The 24837-nt window shown below is 50.7% G+C and overlaps 1 protein-coding gene across 1 annotated transcript in view; it reads left to right on the plus strand.

Annotated features, from left to right (window-relative positions):
* ZNF407 (zinc finger protein 407) overlaps positions 1-22418 on the plus strand; it is a 128813-nt gene extending 106395 nt beyond the window's left edge. Inside the window, exons 3-4 of the mRNA XM_060174048.1 lie at positions 21809-21883; positions 22227-22418. Of these exons, the coding sequence (XP_060030031.1) occupies positions 21809-21883; positions 22227-22302 (151 nt within the window). The 3' untranslated portion in view covers positions 22303-22418. The remainder of the gene's footprint in view (positions 1-21808; positions 21884-22226) is intronic.
* Positions 22419-24837: the final 2419 nt, after the last annotated feature.

Raw genomic sequence — 24837 nt, forward strand, 5'->3', positions numbered from 1 at the left:
ATTAGGGCGGCAGATGAGGCAGGGGACCCACACGCAGCCCACAGAACTCTCATTCGTTAGCCATCGCCACTGTACCATGCAAAATAGCTTCCATCTCAGTCAATCGTACTTTGCAAAATATTACCCCGAGCCGGGAGGATACTGGGACTCCGCGTGCAGGTCTGCCCTCCCCCCCACCTCCCTCCCCTCGCCTCCCACCTCCCTTGCTGCCTCTGCTGCCCAGCCCTGAGCTTGCTTCCCGGTCACCTCCCTCACCCCCTTCCTCCCTCCAACACAGAAACACAACTTCATCCCCTCCTCTTGGTTAGGGCGCCTACGATTTCCAGGTAGTGTATTCGAATCTTTAAAACAGGAGCACTCCAGCTGCGACCCGCTGTCAGACACTGTCCGCCTCGCCAAGGCTAGAGAGCCCGAGCTGCTTCCCTTTCGGGTGCTGTGCCTGCCCTGTCCCGGGGGGAAGTGACCCACTGCCGTGCACTCCATCTACAAGCTGAGGCCGACGCCGGGGCTCTTCCCGCGGTCCTACCCACGTTGAGGAACTGTAGCACCAGTTCCCGAACTTGATATTTTTGGAATGATTTCAGTTTCAAGTAAATGATTTCGGTGGTGTTGGAGTAAGTGGAGCCAGGAACACTGTGCTGCCGTTGTGCTTGCGAGCGCAGGAGGCGCAGCAGTGTCCTGACTGGGCCCACGGCGGATGCTGGTAACCACCGCTTTCCCCTGATTGCTGCAGGGGGAGCGGAATTCCCTGAGAGTGAGAATAGGAAGCTGGAGAAAGCAGCCTGTCACAGACTCTGGCCATTCAAGAGTGTGAGACCCCGTCTAGATTGCAAACCAGGGAACAAAACTTATTGGCCAGAGTGAAATGCTAAGATGACGTGATGCATTCTGTTAGTGCTACTTGAGAGGAAAGGCTACGGAGAGTGTAGGTAGTTTTGCCTTTTAAGGTAACCCTGGACTTATTTTCCAGCTGGCCCACTGTGCTTTTTAGCCAGGTGGCCGTATAAGGTTTGTGTGTGCCTTTTACTATCAGAGTACACACGTACTTCCTTTTGTGTTTGTGAATGATTCCAGTGATGTGAATGCCCGGCGCTCATGTTACGGCGGCATCCAGGAGCCCCTCATCGCTGGAGCATCTTAGTTCTTTCTCTAATTGTTTTGGAGGTGACCTTGGCTTACCGTCCTCGAAGTGCTTTTGACCTAGACAGCTTCACCCCACCCCCACGGCCTGCACCAAAGCCCACCGCTCCCCTTCTGTCTTGTCATCTCCCTGCCACCCTCCCCAGCTGCAGCTGAGTCCACTGTCTTCATGATGCTTTGCTCTCTCTCCTGCTGTAGTGCTCTCCCTACATGGGCGAGGAGATTCTAAGATTTCATCCCTTGTGAAGCCTTTCTGTATCTCCTGTGGGTCTGGCTTAGAGGTGAGGCCACTGTTGCTTATTTGAAAAGTACTTGGTGTCTCATCTGCTTGGCGTGCTAGCAGGATAGAGTCTTCTTGGGGGCGGGGGGGGGGGGAGGACTTGGAATCTCTCCCCTGCCATTCCTTTCCAGCCTCCAGAGTTGTTTCTTCTGTAAAACCAGCCTGCAGTCCTGCAGGCTTTCCCTGTCCGAGTCTTAGGCTCCTCTTTGCTTTTCAGTAGTAGCCTTCAGAACGCTCTCTTTTGTTTGGGCCACTCTAACTAGCATGTGCCATGGTGAACTTGGGTTTGGATTGCTTTTCCTTCTTTTTCTTTTTTATTGCCACAAGGGTTATCACTGAGGCTGGGTGCCAACACTACAAATCCGCCGCTCCTGGCAGCCATCTGTCCCTTTTTCAAAAATTTTCTTTCTATTTTATTTGAAAGAACACAGAAATTGAAGGGAGGGGTGGAGGTTGAGAGGGAGAGGAAAGGGAGAGGGAGAGAAAGAGAGAGAGAGAGAGAGAGGGAGAGAGAGAGAGAGAGAGACCTACAGAACCAACATCACTGTTCCTGAAGGTTACTCCCTGCAGGTGGGGAATGGGGGTTTGAACCTGGTTCCTTGCACATGGCAACCTGTGTGCTTACCTGGGTGGGTGCAGCACCTCCTGGGGACACCCCCCCAATTCATTTTACTTAGAGCCCTTTCAGCCTTCTGGATGGTGGTGTGTGTGTGTGTGTCTGTGTCTATGTGTGAGTGTGTGTGTGTGTGAGTGTGTGTGTCTGTCTGTGTGAGTGTGTGTGTGTGTGTGTCTGTGTGTGTGTGTGTGTGTGTGTGGGTTTTCCCATCTTCTTTTCGTTTCTTTGGGGAGATTCTCATCTAGAGTTTCTCCCAGTATGAGTTCTGTCCTTTCTCTCTCTTCTCTTACCCCTGTGATGTGAATGTTGTTCCTCTTGATGGCCTTATAATTCTCTTATATCATCTTCATTTATTTCAGCTGCTCCTCCCTCCCTCCCTCTTTCCCTCCCTCCCTCCCTCTCTCTCTTTCTCTCTCTTTCTTCTTTCTTTCTCCCTTTCTCTTTCTTTCCTCCCTCTCTCATTTCTTTGTTTTTCTCTTTTCAGCTGCTTTTTTAAAAACTTCATTTATTTATAAAATGGGAGTATTGACAAAACCATAGGATAAGAGGGTTACAATTCCATTTAATTCCTTCCACCAGAACTCTGTACCCCATCCCCTCCCCTGATAGCTTTCCTATTCTCTATCCCTCTGGGGGCATGGACCCAGGGTCATTATGGGATGCAGAAGGTGGAAGGTCTGGCTTCTGTAATTGCTTCCCCACTGAACATGGGTGTTGACAGGTGGATCCATACTCCCAGCCTCTCTCTCTTTCCCTAGTGGGGCGGGGATCTGGGGACGACAAAAGCTGAGTAAGGGCAAGAGACCGGCACACTTTAACGATAATTCTTTAGTCACCAGCAGGCCACCCCATCACTGGGGCCCTGGTCAGGGATCCTGGGATTCCCACACAGACATGATGGGCCTGGACCTCTAACAGATCCCTCTCTCCACTGTCACTGGTCACCTCCATCAGGAACAACACAATGGACCCCTCTGTGGGCCCTGTAGGACCTTGCCCTCAGTGTGGAGAAACAAGGGTAGGGAATGTTCCATTCTCTGAGGGGAGGTTGGATAGTATACTCTGCCTGTCACCCGAGGATGATGAGTCCTGAAATGAGTGCAGCCTGGAATGTTCCTAGCTGTGACCACAGACTGTGAGCTCAGCCCTACAGGGATGTAGAGGTTACACAGGCTCCTGTGCTGACTATGGGCCTCAGATCACATCTGTGGGATTTACAGTTAACAATATTTATATGGTTTTCCCATATTTGGGAGCTACTCTCTTCCCTGATCCAGCTTTCTAGTCCTTTTTCCAACTATGACACCATCTCACCAGTCAATAACTTAGGTCACCTGCATGTTAGATGTCAGGCTCAGGTGAAACCTAGTAGGCTCATGGGCTTCTTGGAATATACGTAAAACAGACCAGCTAGCTTTTCCTAAAATGGACCCCAAATGTTCGTCTGCACTATTCCAACCTTTAGGTTCATGATTAGTCAGCAATTTGTTCTGCCTTAGATCTTAACTCCTTTTCAGCCACCAGGTTCCAGATGCCAGCAGGATGCCAACCTGACTCCCCTTTGCAGACGACCCCACCATGTGTCCTGGAGCCCCACCTGCTTTTTATTCTCCACATTGGTCTTGGCCGTCCTGTCTTCTTGCCAAGTTCATTCTCGCTGTCCTCTTGTCCCCTCCTTTCATTCTTCTGGGTCCTCTTACGAATTGATCAATAAAATTCCATGTTATTTCTCTGTGCCCTCCTCCCCTTTTGAAGTCTTTCATATTTCTTTTCAGTTCAGTGTATGTCCCGAGACCATGGCTTCAAGTTGTCGTCAGGTTGTTGATTTAGTTCTGTTTAATTTGGAGTTAAAAAAAGAGCAAAAACTGCTGTCTTGGTTCACCATTGCGGCTGAGTCATGTTGTCGTCTCAGGATCTTTGATTCTCTGCAAAGATGCCAGGGCTCTCCCTGGAACCAGGTTCCGGCCACAGAAGCCACGGAACAGGGGCCCGACTGGGGCAGAAATCTTCCATCTGTGCCAAGCATAAGCTGAACCATGCAAGAAGGGCACAGCCAAGCCTCGGCGGGGAGGCCCTCAGGGGCCTGGCTGAAAGCTGGGTGGGCTGGAGCCTGGACCACTGCACAGCACGGGGTGACACCCAGTGGCAGGCTGAGGCAGCCATCAGCACAGAGCCCCAGAGCCCCGCAGGGAGCACCCTTTCATCCTCATTTGGGCCCCTCTGTTCCCCTGCCTGGGTACTGGCCTGTCTTCCCCAGCCCCAGGACCCACTGTTTAGTCAAGACCATTCCGTTTGAACGGCTGTGTGTGTTCTTAGGAAGTCTGTGGTCGGAGCCATGTTCTGGTCTGGGGATTTGCTCCCACCAAACACACTGCTTCCTCTTCTTCCTTTTTTCCCTTCGTCCTGACCCCAGCGTCACTTTATTCGGGATATACTGCGTCCCGATTTTGTCGTCTTGCAGGCACTTTTCCACTCTTTCCCAAGGACACTTTTTTTTTTTTAAGTAAAACTACTAAAAGGTGGTTTTTATTGACACTGCTACCCGTATCAAGTTAGTGGCATACACTGGGTGTTATTTGAGACCCATGAGGTCGTCTTCGAGTTGTGTCTGGCGAAGACTTCTCAGCCTCTGCCCTGCCCTTGCTGGACGCTGGGTACGTGGCTGTTCCCAGATGTGTCCACCTTCTCCCGCCGTTCCCTCTGCTAGAAACATCTGCTCCGCACATGAGCATCGGTCGCTCCATCTTTCGTTAGTCATTTCGTTTACTGGATGGAGACAGAGAACTTGAGAAGGGAGGGAGGAGGAGAGACACCAGCAACTTTGCTCGCCACTCATGAAGCTTTCCTCCTGCAAGTGGGAACTGAGGGCTTGAACTTGGGTCCAGGCTGTGCTGTTCCCCAGCCCCTCTGCTTCCCCTTTCAAAAGGCAGCCGGGTGCTCTGGCTGTGCTGTCTGATCACAACACTCACTTTTCTTTGAACGTCTTCATCATTGCAGACAATGGTTTTCATTTCAGTTCTGGGCGACCGCTTTCTGTTTACTTTCACTTTTGCACCATTCCCCGTGCTGCTGCGAATATGCTCGCACTCAGTCATCAGTGACGGAGAGTGGAATTCACTTGTTTGATAACAAGTCAGTTCTCTGTCTCTCTTCAAGCTTGCCAGTGTTTTAAACACTCCGTCCATCTTGGCAGTCTACTTCTAGGCGCATCTGTTACCTTGGTCTCCAGCAACAGACACTGCCTGCCTGTCTGTTTGTATCTACATATCATTATATATATATAATTTTATCAGTCACTGAAGTATCATATCAGTCACCCTTTTTGGGGGGTTTCTGATTGCTGGGTATGATTTCTTTTTTCTACCTTCTTACATTCATCTTAGTTGAGCTGTTGAAAACCATGTTTTGAAAATCCACTTTTTTGACACCCCCCCCCCCCACCAGACGTCATACCCCACACCAGGCCACCATTCTTGGCGGCGTAAGATTTTTTTTTTTTTTTTTGATAGAAGTAGAGAGACAGAGGATTCCTGCAACATAGCTCCTTTGCTGCATTGCCCCTTGGAGATGGTGAGAGGCCTTGAACCCAGGTCCTGGCTCATGTAATATGTGCACCACCCAGCCCCTCTTTTCTGCTTCTTAGTTGGCGCGCTAACTTGGTTATAATTTTTTTTTGTTTTTAAATAATTTATATCTTTATTGGGGAATTAATGCTTTATATTCAACAGTAAATACAATAGTTTGTACATGCATAACATTCCCCAGATTCCCATTTAACAATACAACCCCCACTATGTCATTCATCATCTTTCATGGACCTGTATTCTCCCCACCCACCCACCCCAGAGTCTTTTACTTTGGTGCAATATGCCAATTCCATTTCAGGTTCTACTTGTGTTTTCGTTTCTGATCTTGTTTTTCAACTTCGGCCTGAGAGTGAGATCATCCCATATTCATCCTTCTGTTTCTGACTTATTTCACTCAACATGATTTTTTCAAGGTCCATCCAAGATCGGCTGAAAACGGTGAAGTCACCATTTTTCACAGCTGAGTAGTGTTCTATTGTGTATCTAGACCACAACTTGCTCAGCCACTCAGCTGTTGTTGGACACCTGGGTTGCTTCCAGGTTTTGGCTATTGCAAATTGTGCTGCCAAGGACATATGTGTACACAGATCTTTTTGGATGGGTGTGTTGGGTTCCTTAGGATATATCCCCAGGAGGGGAATTGGCAGGGTCATAGGGTAGGTCCATTTCTAGCCTTCTGAGAGTTCTCCAGACTGTTCTCCACAGAGGTTGGACCAACTGACATTCCCACCAGCAGTGCAGGAGGGTTCCTTTGACCCCACACCCTTTCCAGCATTTGCTGCTGTTACCTTTTCTGATGTATGACATTCTCACAGGAGTGAAGTGATATCTCATTGTTGTCTTGATTTGCATTTCTCTGACAATCAGAGACTTGGAGCATTTTTTCATGTGTTTCTCGGCCTTTTGGATCTCTTCTGTGGTGAATATTCTGTCCAAGTCCTCCCCCCATTTTTGGATGGGGTTATTTGTTGTCTTGTTGTTGAGTCTGGCAAGCTCTTTATATATGTTGGTTATTAAACTCTTATCTGATGTATGGCATGTAAAGCTCTTCTCCCATTCTGTGAGGCGTCTCTTGGTTTGGGTAGTGGTTTCTTTTGCTGTGAAGAAGCTTTTTAATTTGATGTAGTCCCATAGGTTTATACTTGCCTTAGTCTTCCTTGTAATTGAATTCGTTTCATTGAAAATGTCTTTAAAATTTATGCGGAAAAAAGTTCTGCCAATATTTTCCTCTAAGTATCTGATAGTTTCTGGTCTAACATCCAAGTCCTTGATCCACTTGGAATTTACTTTTGTATTTGGTGAAATACAGTGATTCAACATATCATGCGAGGCTTCTATGAACAACTATATGCCACCAAGCTAGAGAACCTGGAAGAAATGAATGATTTCCTAGATACCTACCAACTTCCAAAACTAAGTAAAGAGGAAGTGGATAACATGAACAGGCCCATCACAGCTAATGAAATCAAAACAGTTATCAAGAATCTTCCCAAAAATAAAAGTCCTGGACCAGATGGTTTTACAAATGAATTCTACAAAACTTTCAAAGAAGAACTAATACCTCTACTTTTAAAAGTCTTCCAGAAGATTGAAGACACTGGAATACTCCCTGCCAGCTTCTATGAAGCCAACATCACCCTGATACCAAAAGCAGACAGGGACACAACCAAAAAAGAAAACTACAGATCAATATCTCTGATGAACATAGATGCGAAAATATTGAACAAAATTCTAACCAACCGGATACAGCAGTATATCAAAAAGATTGTTCATCATGACCAAGTGGGGTTTATCCCAGGCATGCAAGGTTGGTTTAATATATGTAAATCAATCAATGTGATCCACCACATCAACAAAAGCAAGACCAAAAACCACATGGTCATATCAATAGATGCAGAGAAAGCCTTTGACAAAATACAACATCCCTTTATGATCAAAACACTACAAAAAATGGGAATAGATGGAAAATTCCTGAAGATAGTGGAGTCTATATATAGCAAACCTACAGCCAACATCATACTCAATGGTGAAAAACTGGAAGCATTTCCCCTCAGATCAGGTACTAGACAGGGCTGCCCACTATCACCATTACTATTCAACATAGTGTTGGAAGTTCTTGCCATAGCAATCAGGCAGGAGCAAGGAATTCAAGGCATACAGATTGGAAGAGAAGAAGTCAAACTCTCCTTATTTGCAGATGACATGATAGTATACATGGAAAAACCTAAGGAATCCAGCAAGAAGCTTTTGGAAATCATCAGGCAATACAGTAAGGTGTCAGGCTACAAAATTAACATTCTAAAGTCAGTGGTATTCCTCTATGCAAACACTAAGTTAGAAGAAATTGAAATCCAGAAATCAGTTCCTTTTTCTATAGCAACAAAAACAATAAAATATCTAGGAGTAAACCTAACCAAAGAAGTGAAAGACTTGTATACTGAAAATTATGAGTCACTACTCAAAGAAATTGAAAAAGACACAAAGAAGTGGAAAGATATTCCATGTTCATGGGTTGGAAGAATTAACATCATCAAAATGAATGTATTACCCAGAGCCATCTACAAATTTAATGCTATCCCCATCAAGATCCCAAGCACATTTAAAAAAAATATTTATTTTATTTATTTATTCCCTTTTGTTGCCCTTGTTGTTTTATTGTTGTAGTTATTATTGTTGTTGTCGTTGTTGGATAGGACAGAGAGAAATGGAGAGAGGAGGGGAAGACAGAGAGGAGGAGAGAAAGACAGACACCTGCAGACCTGCTTCACCACCTGTGAAGTGACTCCCCTGCAGGTGGGGAGCCGGGGGCTCGAACCGGGATCCTCATGCCGGTCCTTGTGCTGTGTGCCACCTGTGCTTAACCCACTGCGCTACAGCCCGACTCCCACTCAAGCACATTTTTTAGGAGAATAGAACAAATGCTACAAATGTTTATCTGGAACCAGAAAAGACCTAGAATTGCCAAAACAATCTTGAGAAAAAAGAACAGAACCGGAGGCATCACACTCCCAGATCTCAAACTGTATTATAGGGCCATTGTCATCAAAACTGCTTGGTACTGGAACATGAACAGACACACTGACCAGTGGAGTAGAATTGAGAGCCCAGACATGAGGCCCCACACCTATGGACATCTCATCTTTGACAAAGGGGCCCAGACTATTACATGGGGAAAGCAGAGTCTCTTCAGCAAATGGTGTTGGAAACAATGGGTTGAAACATGCAGAAGAATGAAACTGCATCACTGTATTTCACCAAATACAAAAGTAAATGCCAAGTGGTTATAACTTTAATGAGATGTCTGAGAGCCTAGGATGCACAGCGGCCATTTTCTCTGTTTCTCCACGTCCCACATGAGTCTCCCCCCTCCGTCCCCTAGGCTGGTTTTCGTGTGCCCGCCGGCCTTCTGTCTTGGTGAGCGTTTTCCAGCTCCCGTTGTGTTCACGCACACACGCCTGCCCGCCCGCTTCTCCGCGCGCATGTGAGCCTGTTGTCAGCGGCCCGTGACTGGCGGTGAGTGACCCCGCGTGGTCTCACTGGGACCAAGGCCGACCGCATCTCAGCTGCCCCTCCGCCCCGTGCCGCCGGCCGGCTTCTGTTTCCGGCCGCAGTCGCGTTGCACGCGGGTCTGTGCCGACCCGTCGTCAGTGCTGGGCCCGCCCGCCGCCCCCGAGCCACTCAGGACGAGAAGCCTAGCGTGCTGGCCGCTGGCCTTGCCCGGCGCCGTGTCTGTGGAGGTGTGTGGCGCGGGCCTCCCGCTCAGCCTCCGTGACTGCCGTCAGAACCCGCAGAGCGGCCCTTCGCCCCACCGGTCGCCCTCCTCTCCCGGCTCTGGCGGCTGTTCCTTTGCCATTGACGTGGTTTTCTGAGCTCAGCGCACCTTTCCGTGTAGGTGGCACAGTGCGCTGTGGTGACCTGTCACGTGGAGCCCAAGCAGCGAGGGCGCTGCCGAGGGCTCCCCGGGTGCGGGGCACGGCGCCAGGTGGCACCAGCAGCGGAGGGCGCGGGCACCGGCATCTCTGTTGGAGCCTTTCCCTCAGGTCTTGGAGCTTGTCACCCCACCAGTGCGCGGCCTGCGTGGCAACGTGTGGCCTCGCTGGACACACCTTGGCATAGGGCTAGGCCTTCTCTTACTGGTTTCTGGACGCTTCCAGTTTTAACCATCCTCGAGAGTTTGATCGGAATGAGTGTGAGGACGACTTTATCGTACTCAGTGCTTGCTACGGTTCCCGGATCAGCAGAATATTTCATCACTTCGGAAGAGGTCCCATCGGTTCTTTATTCAGTCGGCTCTCCCGGGTCCTTGCTTGTGTTGAGAGCCCTTCTTTGTGTCTGTCAGCACTCTCACGTGGAGCAGGGCTGCTCCCGGCACCTGGGCCTCACAAGGTGACGGTGACGGTGACAGTGCCGACACCTGCTTGCTGTGCTGTCTCTCTCCTCTCTGCTCTGTCTTTTGTTTTGTTTTTGTAATCAGAATGCTGTTCAGAACTGCTGGTGGTAGGGATTGAACCTAGTACTTCAGAGCCTCAGGTGTGAAGGTGTGTTGCACTCGTAAAATCTCCTTAGTCCTCTGGGTTCTTATTTTATCTTTTTGTTTGTTTGTTTGTTTGTTTGTTTATCTTTTTCTTGGCACCACGGGCTATTGCTGGGCTTGGTGCTGGCACTGCAAATCCACTGCTCCAGTTAGACATCTCTCTCTCCCTCCCCCCCTTCCTTCTCTATTTTATTTGACAGGACAGAGAAAAATTGAGAGGGTAGGGGGAGATAGGAAGAAAGAGAGAGACCTGAAGACCTGCTTCACCCCTTGTGAAGCTTCCTCCCAGCAGGGGACGAGCAGCGGCTCGAACCCGGGTCCATGCACGTGGTGATGATATATGTCCTCACCTTTGGTGTGCGACTGCCCAGCTCCCCCTGCTCCAAGGTACATTTTACATGACGAGTTTTGAGGATGTCACTGCTAGCAGCTTAAGTTAGAAGACAAGCCGATTAAAATTGGCGAGAAAGTAATCCTGACTTCACAGTTATTTTTAACAGTCCCCGCTCCTGATTTCCAGTGACTCACTCCGTTAATTCCTGTGTAAATTCTCAGTGGAAGCTCGGCGCTGCACTGGAGGAGTGGCCTCGGCGATTCCGCACAGCTGCGGTAATTGATGGCCGGGGCCTCTCTGCCGCACCGCCTGCCGAATCATTAAATAAAGATTAAATCCCAGTCTATAAAATCGGATTATTAAATCTATTCTATTGTGTTCTCATTTTTGCATAATGGCATTCCAGCACAGATATTTATCTTAACAGTGTGTAAACCTCGGTGCCAGACAGATCACGCCATTGCTCCTGTCTCAGTGAGTTCACAGCAGATTATGCGGGTCCTTTCCACCTCTTTTTATTATGATGATGACTTTTCCCTATTTATTTATCTTTTCATTGTGTAGAGACAGACAGAAGTTGAGAGAGGAGGCGGAGATAAGGAGCAGAGCAGCAAGACACCTGCAGCCCTGCTTCACCGCTCGTGAAGCTTCATCCGCTGCAGGTGGGGAGCCGGGCCTCGAACCCAGCTCCTTGCATGTGCTCACATGAGCACTCGGCCAGTATGCCTCTGCCCACCCCGCCTCTTTGTTTTCTCAGGAGCCCGCTGTGCATGGGCTTGGTTGGTCATTTCGTGTGGTGAGCAGTCTCCATTCTTCACGGGCCTTGGGACGCCAGGCAGTCTTGTGCGCCTGGTGCCGATCAGAAGACACTTGGAAGGCCTCTGGCCTCCGCAGAAGTGCGGCTGGCCTCTGTCTTATCTGCTTTTCTGCTCGGCCACGGCCAGGGGTCCTGTGAGGGGACCCCTCCCCGCCGTGGGCTCAGCCACCCCGGAGTCCTCTCTCAGAGACCGGCCCGGGGACGAGGCCCTCAGCAGCGCATGCCCTGTACCATTCACGCCCGGTGTCACCAGTTCACTCAAAGCTTCAGGGAAGAACTCGGAAGCCCCCCGCCCCTGTTTTCCCCCATCGGTGCCTTTGTGCTCTGGCTCCTGCCCCTGCAGCAGGGGCCGTGACCAAGCGGCAGGCTGGCAGGGAGGCGTGCCCCATGGCCGCAGCTAGACTGTGACAGGTCACGGCTCTTCACTCTGGCCTCCTGTGGGCTTGGCGTGGGCGCCTTCTCCTCTGCCCCCTCTGGGCTAACAGCACTCTTCCCTGGCTCTCTTACTTGGAAGGAAACGGCCTGTCCGGTGATGCACCTTAAGCATGTCAACTGTCTGCCGTCACAGATCCTCTCTGCAGAGGCGTCCACGTGATGGCCACTCACACTCAGTTCTGCTGCCTTCTCGGGAAGTTCTCCTATCCCAAAAGGATGAGAAGGGGACTCAGGGAGTCCGAGAGCCCGTGCGAGGCCCCAGCTCAGTGACCACTTCCTCTTGCCCTGACCTTCACTGTCCTTGTGAAGTCACCTGGGCCTGTCCTCGCTTCCTGCCACACCCAGGGGACAGGAGCTCCAGCCCTCACCCGGCAGGTGACCTGGAGAGGCTGTCTCCCTCACACATGCCCACAGCCAGGCCTGCGCGGCTCCACGCCTCGGCTGCACGTGTCCCTAGTCTGAATGGACTCTGACCTCCCTTGTCCATACCAGCTCTCAGAACCTGGCGACCCAGAATCTAAGCCGGCGCCCCAACATTTCACTCTTGCTTTGCAGTTTTGAGCTTATTCCAGGCCAAGTGTTCTGGACGGAAAACACAGGCCAACCATGGTAGTGAGGGTGACTCATGATCATTGTCTCTCTCCTGTCTCTCCCCTCTCCCTCCCTTCTTCCTGCTTTTGTAGTCTCTGCACTTGATTCCTTTCTAGGCTTTCCCTGCTGGGTCTGGCCATCCCCGCCCTCTGGTTATTCTCTGTACTGTTCTCCACTGAATCCTCTGAGTCCATTTATTTTTCCTGCTTAGGCGTCAGTGATTTCATGTGTCCGAGATGTCCTGGTTTGTAACTACTCCAGGGGGATGTCACTGTTAACTGGAGGACCTGGATCACACTCCAGATTTTGTCCCCTGACTGCAGAATTTTCTGTTGACGATTCTGCTCTCTGTTCCTGCTACTCAGAAATGGGATCCTGCCCTCCTTAGTCTGTCAGATGACTCCTCGCCAAGAACATGAGTGGACAGCAGAAGCCGGCTGCCGTCCACGGCTCACCATTGTAGGGTAGAGAGGGGCAGATGCCGTCGTCAGGTGTGGAGCATGGGTTCTGCTCAGGTTCTGAGCCCACTGTCACAACAACTTGGGGGACTCAGTGTTTTCAGCAGCCAGGTGGGCCTTAGGTGGGTGGGCACGCCGACACACTGAGTACTGAGAACCACCCTCCCCCCCCCCCCCCCCCCCCCCCAGAGAGCAAACCGTAAACTCTCGGGGGCGTTGCCTGCGTGATCAGTAGGCAAGTGGGTAAGACTTGATGCCTGCGATGTCGGACGGTAATGACTCCGTTTTTATGAAGTGGTAGAAGAATGAGCTCTTGAAGTGGTAGCCCTGACTTCATGAAAGAGTACAATGTCACGGGGTAGTAAGTCGTGTGTGGGTGCGCGCGAGGGAGGGAGGCTTGAGTGTGCGCACGTCACTGCCACCGCCCAGCAGCACCGCGGAGGCTCTTCCTCGACGCTCCGGCAAGTTGGCCGTGCTTTCGCTGCTTATGGTACTCCCAGGAGAGACGCGGCACCGGCAGAGGAATTCCTCCGAGCAATCAGGACACTCTGTAGTGTCTGCCTCCCCCTGCTAATCTTCCACAATTGCTGGAATGCTCATTTTTATGGGGAGAACCATTCAGAAGAATCAAAATGAAGACGCGACCCTGGTGAGTTCTGAGAACTTGAACTTCGTCATGTCGCAGATTTTTCTCTGAAGGAGGCTGCGTTCAGTGAGGTGGCCGGGGCGTGCCGAAGGTGTGGAAGCAGCATCTGCCTCCCGTGTGCAGGAAGCAGGCACCTGCCTACCAGGAGGTGTGTCTGCAGAGATGGGCTGAGTGCTGAGCGGCTTGATTTAGCCTAGTCCTACTTTGCTACCGGGGTTGGTCAGATGTTTTCTGATATCCATCTGGCGACTGGATTCTGGAGCAACGTAACTTTTGGTCCGCGAGTTCTGTTTTGGGCACATCGGAAAGCCTTTGAGCTCTCAGTCTTTCTTTGCTTTTTGAGGAAGGAGCAGTGGAGGAGGAAGATGTGTCTTTGGTGAAGTCATGGGTAGAAAGCACAAACGGTGTGGCTGGTAGTAGTTCACCCAGCAGACTGCCCGCCTCACCAGGTCCAGCCACAGGGGTCCGGGGACCAGCACCACATGGGAACACCACAGACACCAGGGGAAGCCCTACAAACGGAGATGGGCAGCACTGTGGCCTCTACACCTCTCGGCCGCTCTCTTTCATGTCCTATGTTTTGTATAGAGACAGAGAATTTCAGAGGCAAGGAGGAGATAGAGAGACACTTGAGAATCTTCTTCCCTGCAGGTGGGAATGCTTAAAGCGTTCGTTCGTAATGCAGGAAAGCAAATACCAGAAGTAATGTAAATCTGAGCTTCACACGAATATCACACTTGTAGCCTTTTCAACTCCAGCTGTTTCTGGGGAAATGTCATGCTTGTCACCGGCCCTTTATATCGTGACGCACTCCTGCACAGTGCTCAGTGTCAGGTCTCTGGCCTGCATGTCAGCCTTCCTTAAGCGTGTGGTCGGGCATGTGCTCTGCATGCCCTGCCAGCTCTGGCCCCGCACTGCCGACGCCTCAGACCCGGGGCACGTGCTGCGTAGGTGGTCAAGCACAGTCGTGCCCCTGTGCCCGTCCATCCACGCGGGGCTTGCGAGCAGACTTCCATGCTCACTCCATACCGAGCCAATGGCCCCTCTTGTTGGCCTCCATGTCAGCTTTGGGCCAGGAGATGGAGCGGTGCTGTGGTCCCAGCAGTGGTCATGACTTTGCCCAGTCCTCTTCCTCCTCCAGGAAGCCAGTACTCGGTCTTGTGCCCAGAGGCCTACCTAGCACACTGGCCCAGGGAGTTCCTTCAAGCTCCCCGAGACGATCGACACCTTGCACTGTTGGTGCTGGGAGTTCCCTGGCCAGGCTGGACAGGGGCTAAGCGGGGGAGCGTCCTGAGAGGATGGCGCTGAGGACTCTGGAGGGAGGGTCAGCATCTCAGCCACTTTAGGTCAAGCAGGGGTTCAAAACAGCAGACGCACCTTCTGCTTAGCCAGTAAGGCCGAGCAAGAACGCTAGCCAGTAAGGCCAGCACATCTTAGCAGCCGGTCACTTTGGCTGAAGAGCCCGTAGGATTTCTGTGTAACGTTATTTCCACTTGTCTGTATCTGGATGTTCGGAAAAACCTACCAAGTAGAAATACTAGCAGAGCAACAAGCCAGACCATGGAGCCTTGAAAATAAACATGAAAGTGACAGATGTTCGCTGATCTGGGGAGAAAGCACACAGGACTTGCAGAGAGAGGCCCTGGTTTCTCCCCAGCCGCCAGGGCTGAGCAGTTCTCTGGCCACCTTGAGTCCGTCCTCTGGACAGAGTCCTCATCGTCCTCCCTCCCCAGCTCCCCACCGAGAGAATCTTGCTCTTTCCGGCCGGCTTCTAACTCTGGGACTGTACTGCACCACGCCGGCACTCACACCACCCACCGCAGCTCAGCTCTGGTTCAGGGGATTGTGGGTGAATGTCCATGACATGCTCAGGCCACAGTACCACCCGCCCTGTAGGACGCTGCCAGCTGCTCCCTGTGGTGTTGGGTTGGTTCTGGGGCTGAACGTTCAGGTGTCCGAGGAGCGGCTCTTAGCAGCATCACGGGGAGGTCCCCGGTCCCGGGCCAAGTCTGAGTGGTGTTTAGTTCCACAGTCAGCATTCGCCCTCGGCCATATTGCAGTGTGCCTGTTTTTACTTGCTATTAATAAGCAGTGGTGTGTAAAACCTAGTTACGCGCTTTCTCCAGCACCTTCTCTGCTCCACAAGGTGCAAGTGGCCCCCGCTCTCCTGTGCTCCACCCTGCTGTCTGAGAGCCTGGCGCTGAGCATTCCCCGGCAAGGCTGGTGAGAGGCCGAGCGGGGGAGCGTCTGCCTTCTGGCCTCTCTCACTGCCAGAAGTACTCTTCCAGCCATGTGTGCCGTCTCTCCTAGATCCTGCTTGTAAATCTGCTCTCCTTTCTGCATGCTTTTTCCCTTTTGAGTTTCCAAGTTGTTTTATTTTATTTTTAAAAATATTTCTATTGTTTATTTATTGTTAGATAGAAGCTTCCTCCTGCAGGTGGAAACGGGCCCTTGGGCACTGTGATGTGTGTGCTTAACCAGGTGTGCCGAGCCCTCCCCCCCCCCCCCCCCGACACACACACATTGTTTTATTGCTGTAAGATCAAGGTAAGGTGATGTCATGGTCCGGCCTACTGATTTACTACGTAGAGTTTGCTTAACAGAAAGGCTTTCCTCTCAGTGTCTTCACAGGACTTCTACACGCTTTGTCAATTTGCTTTTCATATTGTATTTCATCTACCTATTGGATAGAAACAGAGAGAGAGAAGGCAAGGGAGAGAGGGAGAGAGACACCTGCAGCCCTGCTTCCCCTCTTGGAAAGCCCAAGAGGGACCTGGAGGCTTGAACCCTTACCCTTGCTCACTGTAACGTGTGCGTTCAGCTGGGTGTGCCATTGCCCGAGCCACTTCTCCTGCTTTAAGGAAACGCAATTGTCTTGCCTTCACCAGATAGTCCCGGATCAATTTTGTCTTTACCCTCCACTAATCGGTAGCCTTCAGTCCACGTGCAGCCTTAGTCTTCCTGACCCTGGCACAGAGGTCGGACATCAGTGTCCCGGGGCCACTGCCCTTCTCACTTGTGTTCTCAGCAGGAAACATGCACCTGTTGCCATGTGAGATCTGACTCTGCCCCTGAGAAGCCTAAATCAGCAGTGGACCTTCAATGTAGATACCCCGCTGCTCCAGGGCCTTTTGCAGAGTGATGCAACACCTTACCAGTCAGGAAACAGACATCAAGCAAGATGGCCAAATCCTTATTACGGACCTGTCGTGACAAGTAACACGTGCTCCAGAAGTCAAGTCACGTTATTGGTGTGTGCGCGTGTGCGTGTGTGTGTGTGTGTGTGTGTGTGTGTGTGTGTGTGTGCGCGCGCGCGCAACTTGAATTTACATAAGGAAACATCATGCTCCTTCCTACAAGACTCCTTCCGAATGTTGTGTTCCTAGCCCCCGTGCAGCCCTGTGGGGCTCACTGTCTGAATTGCCGTGCTTTTCCTGTCTTGTGACGTGTGCCCTGTGCTGTATAGCTTACACTGACTCTGTGCTTGGACACAACAGATGATTTCGATCGATTGGCCCTGTAGATTTTAGAGCAGAGGGAGAGGTTTAAATTCAAGACTGGTACAGAGACTGTGGGCCGTGCTGTCCGTCTCCCTGTCAGATAGCTTCTTGGTCCCCGCGCACTGCTGGCGCTGTCTGCTCAGACCTTCACCCCGAGGTCTGTGACCGCGGTCCTGGCTACAGGGGCCGTGGGGGTGGGATGGTTGTTCTCTGCTGAGCCGCGGATGTGCAGTAGTTCCTCTACTGGCCCGCGCACGGCTGCCATCTCGTTTCTGTGACTTTGCGAGCCGCGCTGTTGTCCCCACACTGGCTGCAGGGATGTTTGTGGCCGAGAGCCTCCAGTGCAGAGTGCCCACTGCTCCCTGTGCCCGCATGGTCCTGCCAGGGCCCCGACCACATTCCCCAGGCCTGAGCTCCTGCACCGCGTCCTGGTGGGGTCGCAGAAGCACGTTTCCTTACCGCCGTGCGGGACCGCCATGCCCGCTCTTGTGGCCAGTGCCTTTGGAGAAAGCTGTGTCCAGCTGTGGACCGGGCAGTGGAGCATTGGCTGGGCACACCTGCTACCATGCTCAAGGACCGGGTTCAGATCTCTGTCCCTTCAGGTGAAGCCGTGCTGCAAGTCTCTCTCTCGCTCCCTATCTTCCCTTCCACTCTCAATTTCTATCTGTCCTATCAAATTAAAAATAAGTAAGTATTAAGCAAAGAAAGCCATGCCCACCTAGTCACCGGAGCTCTCCTTCTGCAGAGCTGTGTCCGTCCCCTGCCGACAGCCGCGCACCTGTGGAAGCGGCCCTGCTGGCCTCGTGTGGAGCGCCGCCTTTCGGGTTGGTGGTGAAGGCCCAGCATGCACAGAGCTCAGGCTTTCCGGGTGGTGCCTTCAGGAGGGGGTGGCGGCTGCAGCCCTGGGCTGACGACTTGCCTGAGGTTCTGAGTGTGGTCCCCCGTGGGCTGAAGCTCGCTGTGTGCACTCACTGGCTCGCTCTCTCCCTCTCATTGATAACTTAGTAAATAAGTTTCAGAAACACGGTTTTGGCTTGCCTCTTCCGACTGAGCGTGGCAGAGAACCCGTCGTCTTTCCCTCCCCTCTGCCTTGTATTAAGTTCTCTGCCGCTGTTTGTCCACCTGCTTGCCACGTGGCCTCGCCCACAGCAGACACTGCTACCCGGGCCCTGCTGCTCTGACTCTGACTCTGACTCTGGGACTGTCTGCGTCAAAGCTTTGAAAATACAAAATGTGAGCTGCTTTCAAAGCTTACTGAAAACCGGAGCTCAGTCTGTGGGCCGGGCAGTCGGTCAGTCACTGTCGTGCACTGCATCTTCTTACAGCGGGCTCCCGCACCGACTGTGCCAGTTACCTGTCTCTTTCACTGACTGCGACCTCTTGCTCCCTGTCACTACATTTAGTATTTGCAGCGGGCATGTCTAAGAAACAGGACTGGTTGTTTCGGACACTGTCCAGAGCCGCTACAGAGGGGCCGGAGCTGAGGCCCCCCTTTCCCGGGCTTGAGGCTGTGGCTGACCGCTTGTTTGAAGCAGGACGCTTGTCCATATCTGCACCTCCATCTCCCCGGTTCTCTCACACACTTGAGCTGAGATGTCTGTCACCTGCGCCTTTATCCATGAACGTCCTGGAAGTGCCTTGAGACCGACTGTGAGTCCAGTCTTCGTCGTTTATGCTCAGGGCATGGCACGCGCACCCCGGTATTCACAGCTGCCGCACCCCGGTATTCACAGCTGCCGCACCCCGGTATTCACAGCCGCCGCACCCCGGTATTCACAGCCGCCGCACCCCGGTATTCACAGCCGCCGCACCCCGGTATTCACAGCCGCCGCACCCCGGTATTCACAGCCGCCACACCCCGGTATTCACAGCCGCCGCAACACCCTCCTGCCGTTGTGCTTCGAGACACATTTCCCTGGAATCCAAGCCCAGGTGTCCCCTGAGGACGGATGGCCGGACCTTGCTCTAGCTGCTCCCACTGCCCGGCCCTCGGGCCCTCCAGGGCTTGTCTGCCCCGCAGGTCACCGCTGCCGGCGCCCTGAGGACCGTCCCGGCTTCTCAGCCGCTCACCCTGTCCCCTGTGCCCTGCCGCTCCTGCTGTCACCCACAGCTCCCAGGGCAGAGTGGCCCAGCTCCAGGCTCCTGCTAGCCCGCATCTGGCCTCCCTCCCTTCCTCAGCTCAAGCCAGTGGGCTATCCTCTGTGTCCCTCCCCCTCCCTCCCGGGTTCTTCATTCTGAGTCGGGGCTCTGACTTGTTCTCTCACCCCTGCATGCAGGACGACTATTGCAGGGAGCCCGTCCACCCGAGCGTTCTCTCGCCGGTGCCCACCCGGGGCCGGATGTCCGGGCAGGGAGGCCGCGTCTCGATGGAGAGCCTCCCACGCACCCGCGGCTGCTCCCTGCCCTGCCCGAGAGCTGGAGTGTGGGGACGGGGCAGGCCTGGCCTTGCCAGGAAAAGCTGTTTCGGGTGCCACATTCTCAGCTTTGGGGTTGCTATCACGACTCACTTGTGTGGCCCCGGTGAATGAACCCAGGGGGCTGCCCCGTGGCTCCCTCACCACTAACTGAGGCCCTGCCCCACCACCCAGCAAGTTCGCTTGGTGCCGGCTGTGGGGCTCGGCCCCAGGGCCTCACACGTGGGTCCCTGTGCACTCGACCCCGAGCTCTCCTCTCGCCTTAGATCTGGCACCATCTGCTCCCTTCCTGATGCTTTGCAGGTGACAGGTACTCCAAAGCCTTGTGCGACCCCGTCTTCACGGTCTCGGCTGTTGTGGGGAGCGTGGCCCCCGGGCCCAGCAGGGTGTGTGGTGTGCCCAGTCAGCCTTGCTTGGCTGACGCTTTTTCTTAGGCTGATCCAGAGACTCTGATGGTGCTCCAAGTCTACTTAGAGCAGACGGGAAGAGTCTACACTCTTACGCCAGATCTTTGATCTGTAGTTTGCAATTGGCCATACTTAAGCTGTGTTTTATTATTTTAATTTTTCTATATTAAAAGTTGTTACTCCTCTAAATATTTGATACCGTAGACATTCAGCAGATAATATCAGAATGTTATATTAAGTAAAAGCTTCCTATCCTGCCTGACATTAGCTTGTTCCCCTGTGCAGTGTGATGTTTTTATTCGACTCTTTAAAACTTAAATATTTTAATTGGCCAATTTTTTTCTATTAGGAGCGGCATGGTGGTTTCTCAGCCTGGCTCTCCTGCATTTCAGTTGGCCTAGTAAATAGCTGTGCTTTGCAGTTTTGGGTTCTTAACCTTTGCTCTCTGCGATTAGCTTTATGTTTTTTTAATTATAGGGAAATAGGGACAGTAGGGAAGCCATGGCTGAAATGGTCTGCTGTTATTACTGTACTTTTCTTTGGTACCGGAATGAATAATGTTATTTATTTTGTCCAAATCAAGCAGAAACAAATAGTATTTTTTGATGTTGTTTTTGCTAAGCACTTAGCACTAAGCACTCCAGTTTGATTCTCTCAACTTATTTGTTCCATCTCACTGATTGATGGCCTGCTCAGTTATTTATTGTTGCAGTGAGCACTGCCCACAGTTATTAAGCAATACATAACAATCAGTGTGCGTTGCCTCCCGTATATCCAAATGTATTATTTGAATAACAAAATCACAGCCGTTAAAACAAAACGCAAGCATGTTCCTGGAGTTTCCTTTCTGTGGAGACCAGCCGTGAGGAGAGGAGGCATGGCCGCGTCGGAGCTGCTCCTTCCTGCTCCTGTCACTGGGCTCTTTCTAGCCTCGCGTGGCTGCCTGCATTCACATCCCAATGAGTTCAGTGCTTAATGTGGAGAATCTTATAACATGCCAATTTGATTTGTAGCCCCTCATACCATAGAATGCTAATTGAAATCATATTTTTGCATATGTCATGGCTCTCATGTACATATGCAAATAGATTCTATTGCCTTTCAGCTATTAGTAATTAACTTTATGAAGGACAGCTGTAATACATAATTAACGAAAATGTTTGTGAGCCCTTCTTCTACACTGGAAGTTACAACAGTAAATTTTTATTTTATTTATCATTTCTGTTTTGCTTATCAAGAGAGCCATTTCAGCCTGATGCTGCTGACTGAGATCGAGATTGTTGTAAATAATCACATGGCATAATTAAACTGGTGTTGGATGCGCTCGGTAGGAGAATGGGGCGGGCGCCCTGGAAGGATGGCTGAGCCCTGCCCAGTTCATGTCTGTGCTGATGGGACTGAGTGAAGTCGTCCGATGTGTGTGTGTGTGTGTGTGTGTGTGTGTGTGTAAAAAGAGAGCTGATCAGGAGACACTTTGTGCTGCTTTTAGTTACTGGTATCTTCTTGGCACTTCAGTGCATTTGTGTGTGTGTGTGCTGCAGATACAATGAACATTTATATCTCTTTTTAAAATTCTCTGTTCAAAATATTACTGTGTTTTTAAAGATGCTTCGTGAAAGCTATTCATTTTATCTCGAATAGTCCCTTGAATCTTTACTAAAATGACATTTCCTCAAATCACTTCATGATTGAAGTGTAGGATCAACTCAGGGGCAGAGAATAGTGTCTTGAGGCATCTCTTTCTCTTTCTTGGGAGCTGACAGGGAAGCTGGTTTCTAAGGAAGGGAAGTCATTGTCTTGGACACTGTTAGTAGAGCCAAGGGGGACAATGAACCCCTCAGTTTAGAAGCGACTTTGGTCCTGGTGTCTGTGCATCCCAGTGTTTACAGTGGGTGCAAGCTCACGTGTTCAGCAAAGGTGTGAGCCGCAGTGTGAATCTGCATGTCACACTCAGGCAGCCTTCCTCATTCCGAAATAGATTTTGTGCATATTTTTTAGCAGAGAGTCAAAGTTTACCTTATCTAATTTTTTTTTTGTTCCCCTTTTTAGGGTCGCTTTTGTCATGAAGAAACACTTAAATACTCATCTACTAGGCAAACATGGAGTTGGCACCCCCAAAGAAAGGTAATTCCCATTCCTTTTTATTCTTCATTTAACAAATTCAGTGTAATTGAATTTTTGAAGTGTTTCGTCTACGATTTTATCAAGTTAGTCGTCACTTTGTATTTGGAGTGTCCTATATAATGTTCTCCTTCCACCCAAATTTTGTGTCATATTCAAAAGTATTTGAGGGACTCTGAGTTTGTGAGCAGTCTGGAAACCTCAGGAGAGTTAAATGTGGAAAGACGTACTTTTGCAAATGCATTTGAATGAGCTGAGATAAACATCCAAACAAAACTTTGTCTCTTTTTCACTGCATTTTCATTTTGAGATGGTAAATCAACATTTTCTTGCATTTTTCCTGTAGAAGTAAACTGCTGATATTAAAAAAGAAACGCATCTTGTGTCACCCCTCAGATGATACTACAGCTGCTGAGCCATGAAAAATAGCACTACAGTCACTCTGTCGCTCACTGCCACCTGTCCTTTCTCCTTGCTTCTGTGTTGTAATCCGCGTTCTCGCCTAGACTGAATTGTACCAGTTGAGCCAGAGCACAGCAGTGTCAGCTGCCCGGTGAGCCGGCCACTTGCCGTGTTTCCAGCTTTGGCGTGTACAGCCAACTCAGAGGCAACGCGGGGACTCACGGCTCGCGCTTGCAAGAGCAGGCGCCTCCTCTGTCTGAGGACAGGGAGCCTGGCTGGCCTGGGAATCCTGGGCGCTCTGGCCCTGGCCTGCCCTCGCTTGAGACCCTCAGTCACACATGGAGGGTACCCAGAGGCACAGGGTAGCTCACCGGCCCGGCCTCCCCCCGCCTCCCTTTGAGATCTGTCAGTCTCTTCCTTCCTTGCTGCCACTTCTCTTGCTTCTGGCATCAGGACAGGCTTCTCAGTAGCGAGAGTTGGGCCCTGGGCTGGACGAGGAGCATCTACGGAGCCCAAGCCACACAGTCCATCTCAACCAGGCATCTTTGAATTGTTTTCCTGTAACAGAGGCCCGAGGTAACAGTCCTTGTTTCTGTGATGCCTCCCTATAAAGCACCCTCTTTTCCTGCTAGGAATTCTGAATTGCATTGTTAGTGTAAGTTTCCAGAAGGTGACAGGCACCTGAGAAGACTCACCATGAGGTGGCAAAGCCAAGCATGGGCAGTGCTCACAGAGCTCTTTGTTCCCCGCCTCCCTCCTCCTCACTTCCTGAGGAGGAAATGCATGCCTTTTGATGGTTTTTGGAAACAAAGAAATTCTTTCTCAGCATGTTCAGCCAGCATTTGGGGGGACTGATCTCTAAATCACATTCAAGTCTTTTTTTTTTTTTCCTTAACCTATTTGAAACATTAATGCCTTGACTATCATTTTGCAAGCTTGCTATATTTTAATTTTTTCCAGGACAGTATAATCATTTTTTTTCACCATTTGAATTTGATTCTCTCTTCTTATGCACTGCCTATTATAGCAAATAGTAATAGAAGCTAGCTAAATAGGCTGTGACAATTAAATTAATAATGCATCTTGTTTGCAAGTATTTAGGCCTTGTGCTTTGACTGATATATGCAAATATGGTAATTTATTACAAATACATTCCGATGCTTGTGCTATAGTTTGATGAACCAATAAATTTTGTCAGAATCATGACCATTAGCAGCAGAAAACTAAGTAATTCCAAATGTTTTGTAATTCTGTCTTCATGAACACCTCAAGTTCTTAGGAGTCATCTAAGTGCATATGTCTTTGCTTCTGAGTGTGCTTTTAAGCCTGTAGCTTATTTGTGAAGGCCTGCTTCCTTAAATATAAACAGCTAAATATAGCCACATTCAATTCACATTCCAAAAAATAAACTTCAATTAATTTGCATGTTGATTCTAAAATATTCCCTATTTTCAATAAGTAAATCTCTTTGTAATGTAGTGAACTGAAGTGTCTTCATTACTCTGTGAATTTGCTAATAGTAATCTAGAAAACGAGCTTCCCCACAATTATCACAATTGAAACAGCCGTAATAGTGCGTCGGCTGCGAAAGCCAGGTGCATCTTACAGTGGAAATGGACTGCCTTGGCTGTTCAGGACTGGGAAGTCAGCTGGGCTCGGAGTGACTGTGAATAGGAGCAGGAGAACAGGCCTCGCAGGTTCTCTGTCAGAACCCGGGGGCCTCTGTGGTGGCCAGGACACTTCAGGAACCTTTTCCTTCCTCTCCAGAAAGGGCTGTGCGCCCTAAGCACTTCGGACCCAGAAAGTGACTTATGCAGATGCTTGCAGCAGAGAGCTTCAGAGTCAAGAGGAAAAGACGCGTTTTGCTCCCCCGTACTGAAGAATACCCACACCCTGACATTTTGTCGCTGGCTCTGGAGAGCTCTGTGTGTGTGTGCCCAGGCCCCGGGGGCCGACTGGGACAGGGCGTGGCCGTGCCGGCTTTTGCCCTTTGACCAGACCTTTGCAGTTTGGAATCGGCTAGCTTTTTCTCTATTTAAAAATTGATTTACTTATCTTACTATAATGGGGGGGGGGTACTATTGAATAGAGACAGAAATTGAGAGGGCAGAGGAAGATAGAGAAGGGGAAGAAAGAGAGCCCTGCAGACATGCTTCACCACTCGTGAAGCTTCCCCCTGCACATGGGGACCAGGGGCTCGAACCCGGGTCCTTGTGCACTGTGATATGTGCGCTTAACCAGGTGCGCCACCCGGCCCCTCACCCCTGTTCCTCTGGGGTCCGTTTGTCCTTCACTCAGCCTGTCACAGGAGAGCCACTTCTCTTCACGGCACTGCTACTGTTTGCTGCTGCTGGTTTTTTAAAAACTCTTTTCTATGGGTATGGAGACATACTAATCTTCACTATTTTATTTAATAGGAGAGAGGCACGCGCACTCACACACACACACACACACACACACACACACACACAGAGAGAGAGAGAGAGAGAGAGAGAGGAGGTCCATATGGGGGTACAGGGCTTGAACCTAGGACCTTGGCCCTTCAGGCTTGACTG

Source organism: Erinaceus europaeus, chromosome 15, assembly GCF_950295315.1.
Source record: "Erinaceus europaeus chromosome 15, mEriEur2.1, whole genome shotgun sequence".
Taxonomy (NCBI): Eukaryota; Metazoa; Chordata; class Mammalia; order Eulipotyphla; family Erinaceidae; genus Erinaceus; species Erinaceus europaeus.